Source organism: Acinonyx jubatus, chromosome A2 (assembly GCF_027475565.1).
Source record: "Acinonyx jubatus isolate Ajub_Pintada_27869175 chromosome A2, VMU_Ajub_asm_v1.0, whole genome shotgun sequence".
NCBI lineage: Eukaryota > Metazoa > Chordata > Mammalia > Carnivora > Felidae > Acinonyx > Acinonyx jubatus.
Window position 1 is genome coordinate 148313131 of NC_069383.1, and position 14360 is coordinate 148327490.

General features: G+C 49.6%; 1 protein-coding gene and 1 long non-coding RNA gene across 12 annotated transcripts; one reads left to right on the forward strand and one right to left on the reverse strand.

Moving 5' to 3' along the window:
• Positions 1-2567: 2567 nt before the first annotated feature.
• On the reverse strand, positions 2568-4492 carry LOC106979211 (uncharacterized). Its single transcript, XR_003413764.2, has 4 exons — positions 4391-4492; positions 4256-4311; positions 4086-4173; positions 2568-2791 (listed from the first exon to the last, which is right to left on the reverse strand). It is a non-coding gene; the product is annotated as an uncharacterized LOC106979211 (long non-coding RNA).
• Positions 4493-4542: 50 nt separating this feature from the next.
• CCDC51 (coiled-coil domain containing 51) lies at positions 4543-13357 on the forward strand. 11 transcript variants are annotated; one of them, XM_053219440.1, is made up of 5 exons: positions 4550-4638; positions 4944-5058; positions 10336-10652; positions 11665-11829; positions 12377-13357. In XM_053219440.1, exons 2-5 carry the CDS (start codon positions 5022-5024, stop codon positions 13130-13132), a joined length of 1275 nt encoding a protein of 424 aa, XP_053075415.1. In that variant the 5' UTR covers positions 4550-4638; positions 4944-5021; the 3' UTR covers positions 13133-13357. The 11 variants fall into 11 exon arrangements, with proteins under 11 accessions (XP_053075417.1, XP_053075415.1, XP_053075423.1 ...); XM_053219442.1 differs by lacking the exon at positions 4944-5058 and having other exon boundaries at positions 4543-4626; XM_053219443.1 differs by lacking the exon at positions 4944-5058 and having other exon boundaries at positions 4633-4776.
• Positions 13358-14360: the final 1003 nt, after the last annotated feature.

The following is a 14360-nucleotide window of genomic DNA, read 5'->3' on the forward strand; positions in this document are numbered from 1 at the left end:
GTGCTCAAATACCGGCGGCTGGCTGTCCTTAGGCGAGTGGCGGGCGTTGTGCACCGCTATCCACGTTACTGGAGAGCAGGGCCGAGGCTCACCAGCCTTACAGCGCGGGGGCCTCCGCGCCCCTCCCTGGCATCCAGTATACAGCCTCGGTGGAGTTCGCCCTGACATTCACACGTACACCTGTGAATCGAGACCCGCAGCATTCAGGGGTTTGGTCTCTGCGACTTCGCTGTTTTCCTCCCGCTGGACTCACTCTCACATACCCAGAGGCTCTCTCGGGGAGGAAAGAGTCTGGGAGAGCAGGGTTGGGTGAAGAGTATGAATACAGCTTTTGTGAGCAGACATCTTAGAGAACAGTAAATGTTTTGAATGTGTGCATTTAAGGTAGGTTTGGGGAAGAAAGGTGTAAGGAAGAGGGGTGATCCTGAGAACGATGTGCCTGTGTTGGAGAATGTGGGAACTGTCAGACTGTTAACATTCATTTCTCTGAGAGTGGCTGAGTGTTTTTGTCCCAAGGACATGTCATAAATGAATAAGGCTCAGGAGGTCAAGAAAGGCCCCTTGGAAGTGGCACCTGGGTTGTCCTCCGGGTTGAGCAGGAGTTATCGAGTTAGCAAGGAGGCTGGCATACAAGCCTATTCAGACAAGAATAGGACACCAACATGGAGTCCACACAAATGCCAGGTAGGAGTTGTGGCAAAGAGAGAAGGTAAGGCTTCAAAAAGGAGCAGGACTCGGGCAGGATTTTATTAGGCAGTGGTGGTGTGCAGGACAGTTAGCAGGAACAGGTTGTTTCTTGCACAGTGCCAAACTTAGCTTGTAAGTGTCCTATGAATGTTTATGAAAACAGTAAATGAAAGGGATATAGTTGTCAGGATTTGGAAGGTCTTGAATACCTGAGTTTAGTTTTTGAGACAACTAGTAGGTTCCTTCAGACAGATGCCCAAATGTTGAATGCTTACATCTTCATTACTGCGGGTTTCTGGTCTTGTAAAGAGATAGGATTGTACTTCATTTGTCAGGAAGGATTAGGTTCCACCAAATAACAGTAGTAGCTGTCAGGGGCAATGTGCTGGCACTGGCAAAGAAGGGCTGTTCTCAGCCCTACAGGGAATGCCTGAAGTCCAAAGGTGTGCAGGCTGTGGAACTTTCCAGGAGAGGACCAAAGTAGGCCCTTTATCCTCTCCTGTCAAGTCAAGTACCTTAGAGTCGTAAAACAGACTTCAATCTATAAAAACCTTTTCCAGTTTTGACTTAGCAAGATCTGAATAGTTCCAGAACCCTTTTTGAAAACAAATGGTCAGAGATAGCTTAGCATTATTAGCATAATTTACAGTGTTATCAAGGGCCTAGAGGGGAAATCCAAAGACTTGTGCCTCTGAATTGTTTCTCTCTCCCTCCCTGTCTCTCTCTCTATATATATGTGAATGCAATATATATATGCATTTAGTATACATTATGGCCTCTGTCTCCTTCAGTTTACTCCTCCTAGAGTCAAGGGTGATAATCAACAAATATTAGGAGAAAAAAATGAAACAAACAATTGGGACTACTACTTCATATAGAGTGGTAAGGGACGAGTGCACTACTTTTAGTCCTCTAAAGGAAGGGAGGTAGTCTCCAGTATACAAATGAGTGACAGGCAGAGGCAAGAGTTGGTGAAAACGGTGAGGCAGCTTGCTTGCGATGTAGGCCATTGTGCAAGATGGACCAGGGGATGAATGGTGAATATCCAAGGATAGGGAGTGGCATCCAGTTCCCTTAGGGCCTGACTGGTCATTGTAGGGACTCTAGCTTTTTCCTAAGAAGCCACTGAAGAATTCTGAGCCAAGAAGAGACAAAAGTATGACTTTATGGTTTAGCAAGACCATCCTGTCCTGAGTGAAGGTTAAACTGTAGAGGAGCAAGGGTAGGGGTAGGAAGACAAATTTGGATATGACTACAATAATCCAGGTGAGGGATTTTAGGTTAGAATGGGGGAGTGATACTGGAGGAAGTATGTAGGGGCCAGACTGAATTTTGCTGATGGGTTGAATGTGGGATACTCATCATTCCCTAGCAAGGAAACTTAGCAAGGACCTTTCTGAAGCCCTAGTGTAAATGCAGACGGCGGGGGGGGGGGGGGGGGGGGGTTCAGGATAAACTTGGTTCTTAGAAACTTTCAGAAAGTCTCTCCTTTCCGGTTTTATTCCCTTTATAATGTATATTGTATGTAACAATGTTGCCCTCTTCCACAACAGAGAAATTTGTTGAAAACAGGAATCACTCTTAGGTGTATGTGCAGGATGCCCACATGAAAGATGAACAATCCCATTATAACAAATGGCAATGTGGAGGTCATAACAGAGAAAGACGTTTTTTTCCCCCAAAGTACATATTCTTGCATTAGCCTCATGTACTGTATTCCATCGGGTATACAACTATAAAAAACAACGATTTCAAATGAGTTGGTTTAATTCCAGGTGGAACAGAGTTCAGGACAGAACAAAGAGTGAAGAGCACACACTGGCAGGACTTCGGGCTAGGTTTACTCTGACCTCACAACAAAGGCAGAAATGACTGAATGATAAGAGAACATGAGCCACTGATTTTATTATTATTATTTTTTTACAAAAGTTTATTCTTAAATGTACAACAGGATCTAAGACAACACTTCATTCTATCTATAGGTGGCAACAGATGCTATGGCAGGAAATCCAGATGTTTAAACAGGAATGGAATTAAAGATCACCATTGCCTCGGGTACAAGGGACGGCTTACTTTTTGCCAGATTTCTTAATTCCACCTGTGGCTGCAAAAGGAAAAAAATGTCTCAGTTAAGAAAAAATATAGTCCTTATGGCAGAAGTGCCAGAGGCCTTATAAGGATCATTGAAAGGCTCAACTCTTGTGCTGGGCATTCTTTTTGACACAAGCATGTATAGGACTTTCCCAATAGTCTACTCTGGGTAATATCAGAATGAGGATGAGGCAGGGGCCCAAATAATGGCTGTGCCCTGGCCTGGATCTATATTGTTAAGTATTTCACACACTAGCTCATTTAATCCTCATCCCCCATCAACCCATTTTACAGATAATGAAGTGCTAGTGGTAAGTGCTGTTCAAAATTATAAATTGGTATGTGACAAAGCCAAGATTCCACCCTGGGTAGTCTGATGTCCAGGTCCACATTCTCAACTGCCACATCACAGTACATATTATGATCCTGGGGTCTGGTTTACTATCTTTATTTTACTCAATTTATATCTGACTATATATTTGGCATACAGTAAGTATCTTAAGAAATAGCTGATTTACCTTCCTGTACACAATCACAGATTAAAGGAAGGTACAAAACACCTTACATTCCAAAAGGGAATCTCAGTAACTAGAATCTCAGCCTTGTGAATCAATTAAAACCCACTAGGATAGAAGTCTTGGAAAGCCCTGGATGACACTCCCACCATCCCACCCTCCACCAGCCCCAGTGTAGCTCATATAGGGCACAAATAACCATGGAAGAAATTATTCACTAGTGGGATGAATGTAAACAGCATTTAAGAAGCACAGAAAAGTTCGGGCTGTTGGGCTTGAAAAATATTTTGATACATAATCCATTTTTCCTACATAAAAGAAGTAAAATGGTGGGGGATTAGGTTAAAAGAGCATACAGCGCAATAGCACATTAAGGAGTTTTAGTCTAGGCGCATTCAGAAGTCAAGACTCAGTACGCAAAAGTATTTACTAGAATTAACAATATGAGCGGTAAGTCAAGAAATGTCATAAGCAAAAAGTAGCAAATACGAATTTGGGGCAAGAAATAGCGAAGACTGTTTGGAAACTCAACTCTAAGATATATGAATCTCTGTGTTTCCATCTCTGCTGTTTCCCTAAAGAAAAGAAGACCAGAATGCTTGGGAGAAAAGAGATTCCATTTCCAGGACCGGTCTGGCTCCCGCCCCTCCCCGCTGCTGCGAATTCAAGCTGGGTGGGGGTCGTCCGCAGTAGCTGACACGAAGAATCGAAACCTCACCAATGAGATAGGAAACAGACCAAAGAGATGCTCAGAACGTTTGCCCGGCTTGAGCTCTATTTGCCCTCACTTACCCAGGGGGCCCTTCCCCGCGGCCTTCGCTTTTAGCTCCTCGAGTTTCTTCTGCTCCTCTTTCTGTTTCTGCTTGAATGCCTTATCTTCCTAAGGAGAGGCAGACGGCGTTCACTCGAAGCAGATTCCCCAGTCCCTCCGCACCCTCCCACGCCTCCGCGCTCGCCCTCACCTCGTCCATCTCCTTGGCCTGCTTCTTGGGCTGCTTCAGGGGCTTCTTCTTGCCACCTGTAGGCGACACAAGCATGCTCAGTTCCGTCCCCGCCGAGTACTGTCCCTCTCCACCCCGCCGCCCCGGCACACTCACCTTCGCGGCCGGACATGGCGCCTGCCGCCCCTTCCCCAGGCCCTGCCACCGGAAGCGAAGCACCCCTACCCACCCCCTGTGCCCATACCTCCGCGCGGGCCCGCTGATTGGCTCCTGGTCAGGAAGCTGTGCTCCCGCTGCCGGAAGCAACTCTGGGGGCGGGCATTAAAGGATCAGAGGTCTACTGAGTGGCGGGCGCTTGGTTGGGGTTGCAGCACTACGCGGTGGGGCGCCAGGTACGAAGGCCTGTCTTGCCAGGGAAGGGTCCGGAAGCCAGGAGGGGTGTTCAACCGGAAGGCGCTGGGTCTGGCATCGTGCATGGGGAAAGCACTGCGAGTAGGGGGAAGAGGCCTTTGAAGTTCAGCGCGTTCTTGGAACCGAAGAAAGCAAGCATAGCTGCAGGGAGATTCGAGAGAGGTGCCAGATATATGGGCGGGAGATAGATCACCCGGTCCTAAGGTTTTGGAGGCCACCGGAAGGAGTCTGGGTTTTAATATAGCCGGGGTGCAACTTTTTGCAAATTATGTTTATTCATTCAATAGGTTTTTGTTAGTGTCATGCAGACAGTTTTATGTGGGCACTGAGGATGCAGCAGTGAACAAAACACATCTCATACCCAATCCATCAGCAAATGGATGCCAGCCCTGGCAGAGCTGACATTCTGGGAGGTGAGACAGCCTGTAAGCAAAGTAAATAATTGAAATACATATCGCAGGTCACGTGATACATGCTTGGAGGAAAAATAAGGTGGACAGAATGGGTGGAGGGTGCTGGGATGGGAGTCCTTGGCAATGACATATGAGCAGGACTTGGAAAAGAGAAGGGAGCAAGCAGGGCAGATAGCTGGTGTGAAGGCCTTGTGCGGGGATCGTCTAGTGTGTTGCAGCAACATCACGAAAGTCCGTGCATGGTAATTACTTCAACGATGTGTTAGCTAACCTTATTGTGGTATACGTTTAGCAGTATATACGTCTATCAAGTGTATCAAATCGTCACGTTGTATATCTTAAACTTACACAGTGATATGTCAATTTATATGTCATTTTTATGTCAATAAAGCTGGGAGAAAAAAGGTCCATATGATTGGAGTAGAGTGAGGAAAGTATACTTGTGGGAGATGAGGTCAGAGAAGACTGAGAGCCAGGAGGTAGATGTCCTGTAGACCATGGAGAAAATTTGGCTTTTACATTGAGAGAAATGTGGAACGATTAGAAAGTTTGAGCAGAGAGAGACATGGCCTGGCCTGTGTTTTGAAAAGGCTACTAGCTGCTCTGTTGACGATAGATTGTAGGGGCTAGAGTAGGAGCAGGGAGACCTGTCAGAAGGGTGTTATAGTAAAATATGTTAGTCACTGGGACCAGGTGGTAGCAGTGGGGGGGGGGGGGGGCGGGGGGCGGCTAAGAGGAAAAGGGATTTTGGTTTTAGAAAGGAAGAAGCATTTGCTGATGGATTGGGTATGAGATGGGAGGGAAAGCAAGGGGTCAGGGATGATTTGAGGTTTTTGGTCTGACTTGGATTTGGAAGTTTCTGTCAACCAAGATGGAGAAGGCTATGGGAAAGGCAAGTTGGGAAGGGAAGATAAGATCCTCATTAACCTTCCAAGCTGAGTTGTGGATTCGGTGGTTCAGTAAATGAGCCTGGAATCTATAGGAGAGGTCTGGGCTGGAAAAGTCAGAATATAGTTGATTGTTTTTTTTTTTTTTTCTTGTTTAAAGTTTATTTATTTATTTTGAGAGAGAAAGAGAATGAGGCAGAGAGAGAGGGAAAGAGAATCCCAAGCAGTCTCCACACAGTCAACACAGAGCCTAACTTGGGGCTCAAACTCACCAACCGTGAGATCATGACCTAAGCCAAAGCCAATAGGTGGCTGCTTAAGCAACTGAGCCACCCAGGCACCCCTAGTTGATTGGTTTTTTAAGTAATGGTTTCGGGGGGAAAAAGCAGTGGGAGGAGCGGCACCTAGCTGGCTTGGTTGGTGTAGCATGTGACTCTTGAGTTCAAGCCCTAAGTTGGGTGTAGAGATTACTTAAAAAAAAAGTAATGGTTTTATTGAGATACCATCCACATACAATACAGTTCACCTATTTAATGGGTACACTTAAGTGGTTTTAGTATATTCACAGTGTTGTTCAACCATCATTATAGTTAATATTTTTAACATTTCCCTAGATGGTATTTATTTATTTATTTAAATGTTTATTCTTGAGAGGGACAGAGACAGAGTGAGAGCAGAGGAGGGGCAGAGAGAGAGACACAGAATCCAAAGCAAGCTCCAGGTTCTGAGCTGTCAGCACAGAGCCCGATGCGAGGATCGAACTCACGAACCATGAGATCATGACCTAAGCTGAAGTCAGATGCTTAACTGACTGAGCCACCCAGGTGCCCCATCCGTAGATGGTTTTTAAAGCCATGGGACTGGATGAGAGAGGAGTCTGAGGACCTTGCCTTGCAGCACTCCACGTGGGTAGGTTCAGGAGATGAGTGGGGACTGGAAGCCAAGTGTAGAAGGCATTTCAAGGAAAGGAAAGTGGCACAAGGCACAGGTTGCTGATAGGGCAAGTAAAATGAGGACTGAGAACTGATCACTGGATTTAGCAATGTGGAAGTGACCTGGACAAGAGCATTTCCAGTGGCATGGTGGAAGTGAAGGCCAGATTAGAAAGGGTTTAAGAGAGAATGAGAGAAGAGGAACTGGAGACAGCAAGTGCAGATGATCTGTCAAGGAGTTTGGCTGTACAGAGGGGCAGAGAAGTGGAGCTGTTGCTGGAGAGGGTGTCTGATCAATTACTGAGCAGTGTCAGGTAGGGAGAGCACACGGGACCTGGCCACAGCCTGGTCTTCCTAGAGCATGAATCCCTCATCCCAAGGAGTAAGAAAGAAGGTGGAAACCGAACAGACACAGGTGGGAAGGTATGGTGGGAATTTATAGAAGTTGTCTTCCAATTTTTAAATATTTTCTTAGTGAAAAATGAAACAAGCCATCAGCTGCAAGTGAGATAGAGGTACAGGTGATGGAGGTTTGTGGCATGGACAGTTGGTAAGAGACAGTCATCTGGATAGAATGTTAGAATGGATTTGGAGGGTCAAGATTCTGAACTTGGCCCTCAAGGCCCTGCTTAATATGGTCTCTGTTTACCTCTTCAGCCTCTCCTCTGTCCACTCTCCCTTCCTCTGCTATTTTCCAGCTGCACTGGCTGCCTTTCAGGTTTTAGATGACCCCCAGTGCATTTCCACTTTTTCCCTCTGCCAGGAACAGCTTCCCTGTGCTGGCTAAGGGCTTGTGGGACATTTGAATGGGGAGGGGCTGAGAATCAGGCTGGGGTGGGGGCTGGATGTCTGAGAAGAGGGACTGGAATAGAGGAACAACTTGAGTCATTTCCTCACACAGCAGAATCCTTGCTGTCACCAAGCTTATGTTCTAGTGAGGGGCCTGGCAACATGAAAAGAAGGCAATATGTGTCTGATGGAGAAACATAAAGCAGGTGGCCCAGGAGGGAATGGTCAAGGAAGGTTTGCCACGAGGTGGTGTTTGAGCCAAGATGTACAAGTCAGGATGAGCTGACTGGACCTTTCTGTGGAGAAAGTAGCAGAGTCAGGCTTCACATGTTAGGGTGCATGGAGTGGAGGACAGGAGGAAGGGATGACAACTAAGAGGACCGTGGCTTGTTGGCCACTGGTGGGACTGGTGTTCATGGCAGGTGAGATGGGAGCTGTCGGGGGTTTTGAACAAGAGATGTGAAATGATGAGTTAACAGAGCCTCAAGTTGCCTTGTGAATGACGGCTCTGAGGGGCAGGGAGGAAGCCAGGACTTCACAGGAGGCTGTAGCTGTCATTGCTGCCAGGGATGGATGACTTTCCTGGGGTTCAAGAGTGGGTGGCTGGTAGAGAAGTCAGGAGAGGAGGCTAAGAAGGTTGGAGGAAGCCGAGGCGGGGGTGGGTAGTGATTTCAAAAAGACAAGGGTGTTGAAAGCTGCAGAGATGTTGGAGAAGAAATCTGAGAAATACCTGGTGGATCTGGCAAGGTGGAGGTTTTGCAGGGCCTCCAGGAGAGCAGCCTCTTGGTGGAGTGCCATCAAGAGAGAATGGGGGCTGGGGAAGTAGTGACAGCAAGGTGGACACCTCTCTGGTGAGTGTTGCTGAAAAGGAGAGTGAGGGCTGTGGTTGGCAGCCCTGGGAGTCTGCTTTGCTCTGATGCAGGAAACACCTGCAGGGTGGTCATGGGGCCACAGCTCATGTGTGGTGGATGCTGGCATTGAGGCCTAAGAGGCTGGCTTGACCCCTGGGTCATGGATGTTGTGTGCTTTCTTGGGCCTTGTGGATGGGGCCCAGGAGTTCGGATGCAGCACCAGCTCAGAACCAGTGTTACGGGGATGTCCCTTCCGTGGCTCTCAGCTCGGACCCATTTTGGGCAGGAGGCATGTCCCTACCCAACCAACTTTGTTTTCTAGAGGGCCTGAGCTTCTCCAAGCACAGCACAAGGGGATAGGAGGCTGAGATGCTCTGAGTGGGTCTCTATTCCACATCACCTTACATTCAGAAGCCCCTTTCTTTGTCACCCAAGCTCCTCCAATTTATTTTCCTGTCCCCAGCATCCTCTGCTTTTCTCTCTGGCCTGGTTGTTTGGCCACTAGGTGTCACTCTGACAGCCAGCATCAATACTTGAGAGCTTGTGTGTGTTATGGTTGGGGGTTGGTGGGGGAAGGAGGGTTGGCCAGAGGACAGGAGTGCTGGTCCAGGTTTGCCTGGGAGCAGGGGTCACCTGACCCTCCTTGGGGTCCTCAGAGTCCCTGCTGCTTTGGGGCTCAGGCAGAGCCTGACTGGGTAACGGGAGCCTCCCTCTGCTGTTTAGGTTAAGAGAAGTGGGTGTTGTTGGGGCCCAGACAAAGCAAGGTTGAAAAGGGAGAGATTGAAGAAACCAGACCTGTAGAGCCGGACTAAAGTTGGAGAGGAGGGAGAAAGCTTGTGGAAGGTTAGGAATGTGAGGGGTGGGGGGGATTGGAAGCCTGGAAAGCCTCAGAGGGCAGAGGAGGGCTCGTGTGAACCTAAGAAAAGTTGTCCTCTGTGTAGAGATCCAGGCTTTTTGTTTTGTTTTGCCTTTTCCCTGGAATTGTCTTCTCAGAGGAGAGCTGAGGAGGGAATTTTCTGCCTTGGTACAGAATGACTTGTGTCCTCGAACATAAGCAAAACTCTGCTTTCCCAGTGCTGGGGCAGCCCTCAGAGTCTGGGCAGTTGATTTTGATGGTATTTTGCAGAACTCTTTCCCTGAAATCCCCTCAGTTCCCCAGTTTCCCTGGGAGTCTTTATGAATCTTTGTGATTTGTGAGGCTTTGTCAGCATCGACGCAACTCAGGTTTGAAAAAAAAAATTTTTTTTAAGTTTATTTGTTTACTCTTGAGAGAGAAAGAGACAGAGACGGAGACAGAGAGAACGAGTGGAGGAGGGAGAGGGAGGGAGAGAATCCCAAGCAGGCTCCGCACTGTCAGCACAGAGCCCAACACAGGCCTCGATCTCAGAAACCGTGAGATCACGATCTGAGTCAAAATCAGCAGCTGGACACTTAACTGACCAAGCTACCCAGGCAGCCCTGGTTTGAGAATTTTCTTCGACGTTATCAGAAAACCGGGCACCAGGATTCCCATCCAAGTCACAACGGAGACCTGGGGGCTGTGGGGAAGATGGGTGGGATGGGAGGTGCTGGTGGCATTGTGGAAGGAGATGGAAGGCATGATCTCCTAAACATGTTCTTCCCTGGTGTGTTCTCTTATCTGGGAGCACCCAAGGGAGAAGCCTGACCACAGCGGCTACCGTCTCCAGGCACAATAGAGCAGCGCTCTTTTTGGACTTTTTCATGGAAATTAGTTCAGAACTGCCCCTAGGCCCTGAAACCTGACTTATGCCCAGCCTTTCTCAGCTGTGAGCTGATCTGTCTGGCGTCCCCCTACAGATCTCCTGATGACAGGGCGCAGCACTGTGTTTGCCATGCAGCACGTCCTCGGTGCGCCCCGTGTGGTGTGGAGAGGCCTCCTTGGAAGGGACCTCTTTATGGCCAGGACTCTCTGCAGCCCAGGCCCTAGCCAGCCCAGAGAGAAAAGACCTGAGGAGGTGGCTCTTGGGCTGTACCGCCGCCTCACAGCTCTGGGAAGAGCCCTGGGGCACGACATTCATCAGCGAGCATCGTCCACAGCCACGACTTGGTGGGAAAGATACGAAGAGTTTGTCGGACTCAATGAAGTTCGAGAGGCCCAGGGAAATGTGACTGAGGTGAGGAGGGAAGCCGGGGTGGTTGGCCCTGCCTTCTGACTTGGAAATGTGGCTGGGAGGCTCTTGCCAAATAATTACCAGCCACGTGGTGCTGGGAAGCCTTGCCCAGATTTGCCTTTTCTTAAACAAATACTATTGGTAGATGAATTTGACTCATTTCTCACATGGTAACTTGGATTCGATCGTACTGGGGGTGAAGATCTCTGTGTAACTGTACCTGTCTACCCCGAAAACAGGTGTCTGTGTACTGATGAGTCCCTGGCCATTGACATCCATCGTGTTAGGCCAGTGAACACTTCCTACATTGACTGAGGGTTGGTGAGAGTGTTACAAGTGTCCTCAAAGCCCCACGTGTAATTAAAACACCCCTTGTGAAGGTAGAAGCCCAGGGCCAGGCAGCATCACACTGTGAGGTGGAAAGAGCTTCCTGTGGCTGGAAGCCCTTGGTGGTAGCAGAAATGCATTCTGTCGTCTCTGTTCCCATTCCTGCCTAGTACAGACCAAGCTAGTGAGGTGGCAAGAACCTGGGGGTTCACTGGGAGGTTTTGAGGCACAGTGCTGTCTCTTCCCCTTGGAGGTCATGACCTTGGCTGAGCTGGAGTTTCTGGGTGTGTAAAATGGAGGCCACAGCAATGCCTCTTGTGGCATCGTCAAGAGGCAAAGATAAGGTAGCGTGCGTGCGTGAAACAGTTTAGGAACCTAGGTTCCTTTCCGTGGCTTGTATCCGACTAGGATTGGCTGGGTTTTGTGTGGAGCGTTAGCTTTTTTCAAGTTTCTCAGGGGCATGTTATTTCCACTTGAATGGATAAATCCAGTGATTCTGATGGGTGTGGCCCAGGGCTGCACTTTGAGGACTACTGGGCGGGCCAGGATTTTGTGTCTGAAGGACTCTTTTTTTCCACCCTTTGCACTGACACCCCACTCACCTCAGCCACAGCCTTGTTGGGAATAGAGCTGAGCCTGTGTGGGTGTGGAGGGAAGGGGCAGACAGCCTCCATTGTTCTCTCTGCAGGCAGAGAAAGTGTTCATGGTGGCTCGAGGGCTTGTGCGAGAGGCTCGGGAGGACTTGGAAGTTCACCAGGCCAAGCTGAAGGAGGTGAGGGACCGCTTGGACCGCATCTCCAGAGAGGATATCCAGTACCTAGAACTGGCTACGCTGGAGCACCGGCTGCTGCAAGTAGGCACTCAGAAGGCAGCCCTTCCTCATTGGATAGGGACCCTAGCCTGGCAGATCATCAAGGGGCAAGGTGGGAACCTGACTGGTCTGGTGGTCAGAGATCTGGTGAAGACGTAAACCAGAAGCTCTGGGCCCCAGGCTTCCAGAGCCTGTCCACCCACTTTCTCTTGGAGTACTGGGGTCAGTAGTCCAGGGCAGTATAATCTGGGCCCCAGATCCCAGATTGCTGAGGAGGGAGCACCAGGGAGGAGGGGACTGGCCTAGAGGGGGCCAGACACTTCCTTCTGATGGACACATTCTGTAGTCATCAGTGCGTGTCTGGTCAGACCCAGCACTGCTTGGGTAGGAAGGTAGCATTGCTCATCTTGACTGCCCCCAATTCCTTTGCTTCCTGCACCTGACCATGTTTATGCTGCCTTCATTCATTCAGCGGGTTTATTGAGCATGCAGTCTGCGCCAGGCATGAGGCTGAGCCCCAGGGACGTCTGCTGGCAGCTCCAACGGCGGGGCCACATTGCTGCTGTATAACACTACTTTGCTTCTGCAGGAGGAGAAGAGGCTTCGTGCAACCTATCTGCGTGCTGAAGACTCTGAGCGAGAGAAGTTCTCCCTCTTCTCTGCGGCTGTGCGGGAAAGTCACGAGAAGGAGCGCACTCGAGCTGAGAGGACCAAGAACTGGTCCCTCATCGGGTCAGTTCTGGGGGCCTTGATTGGTGTGGCTGGCTCCACCTATGTGAACCGTGTGCGGCTACAGGAGCTGAAGGCCTTGCTCTTAGAGGCGCAGAAGGGGCCTGTGAGCCTCCAGGAGGCCATCCGAGAACAGGCATCCAGCTACTCCCTCCAGCAGAGGGACCTCCACGACCTCATGGTGGACCTAAGGGGCCTGGTACAAGCTGGCTCCGGGCTGAGCTCTGGGACCCAGGCAGGTACTTCCCCCACCCGAGACAGAGACACAGATGTCCTTTCAGCTGCCTTGAAAGAGCAGCTCAGCCATTCCAGGCAGGTCCATTCATGTTTAGAGGGTTTACGAGAGCGGCTTGATGGCTTGGAAAAGACTTTCAGCCAAACGGCTCAGGTGGTTCAGCTTGCGAAGGCTGCAGCACATCCAGGCCTGCTGGGGCCAGCAGACAGGGCCCTGCCTGGCTCCTTGCTGGAGGAGGGGAGCGTGATCTTGGCACTATCAGACATGGAGCAGAAGCTTGAAGCTCAGGTCAACAGGAACACCATCTACAGCACACTGGTCACCTGTGTGACATTTATGGCCACTCTGCCTGTGCTCTACGTGCTGTTCAGGGCCAGCTAGCCCCGGGAGCCTTCTCCAGGGAGCTGAGGGGATAGCTGTGGATACAAATTTAGCTAGAGAATCCCAACAATGAAGTGAGCCTTTGGGGTGCACACAACCTCAGCCTGAGGCTGAACACCATCTGTGTGGCTCACCAGCAGGCATACTTTGATTTTGAGAAAATGCTCATTTATGTTAATTATCAACACTTTGTACTAATGTCCAAATAAAATGTCTTTCGGTTCATGTTATTTAAATATTTAAAGTAATACTTACGTCAGATGGAGTTTTTCTTGTTGAAGGTTGAGATTTGGGACTTAAGGGCTGAGCCTGGAATTACAGTAATCACGGCCCCCTTCAGTTCCTCTCTCATCTCCTCTTGGTCTCGTCCTCAGTTCAGAACCATGTTGGATGAACTTACCCTTGAGGCTTGGGTTTTTGTTTTGGATTGCCAGGTCTGCTTGCCCAACCCTCCTATGTCAGATAGCTTGGGGGTTCCGGGGAGTGGAACCTAGCCTGCGCAACCACGGCTGACAATGGTTACTTGCCCCGCTTCTGGATTACTTTCTCTGCCCTGGTGGGGAGAACCTTCTGGTTCTAACGCTGGAGGGATGATCAGAAGAGAGCAGGGAAAAGGGATTGGGGGAATGGTTGATAAATATTACTGGGGACATAATTACAGGGATTGGTAGCCAGTCTGGGTCCCTGTGCAGAGAGTTTTGGGCAGTCCAGTGTGCCCCTAGAGCTAGGTGTCCTCCCATACACAGCCTAGAGATGGCCTGTACAAGCATGGGCAGAGCTCAGCATGTCAGCAGAGTGAACCTCAAGGCAGGCCTGGGACCTGGGTACAGGCAGAGTTAGGTTTTGCCTGTGAGTTTGAATGGGGCCTGAGATCTTGTGATCCTATAAGTTGAGGACACGAGGCCTGGCTCCAAACCAGCCTTTTCAGTGGCTATGATGGAGACGGGCCTCCCTGAGGTGGGAGGTACAGTGGGGGGCCCGGGGGCAGACTGCCCAGAGAACCCCTGACCTGTCCCTTTGCAGAGGAGAACAGCAACCTTTGATCTCCTGGGCTAAATGGCCATAGGTGGCCTTGTGTGTCCTTGAGTAAATAGGAAGAGTGGGGAGGCACTCTGTACTCCCACAGGTCTGGAAAAGCCACTCCTTTCTGAACACATGGAGGTACACAGGGTTTGTGGGGAAGGGCTTCTGTGGGCTGGGGTTTGCTTGGGCCTGTGTGGAGCCTCCT

Bases quoted from the DNA above. Each gene is read 5' to 3' on its own strand.
- CCDC51 (XM_053219440.1), top strand. From the start codon at position 5,022: ATGGATGCCAGCCCTGGCAGAGCTGACATTCTGGGAG. The intron at 5,059-10,335 runs GTGAGACAGCCT...GTCCCCCTACAG, and splicing joins CAGAGCTGACATTCTGGGAG to ATCTCCTGATGACAGGGCGC. The intron at 11,830-12,376 runs GTAGGCACTCAG...TTGCTTCTGCAG, and splicing joins TGGAGCACCGGCTGCTGCAA to GAGGAGAAGAGGCTTCGTGC.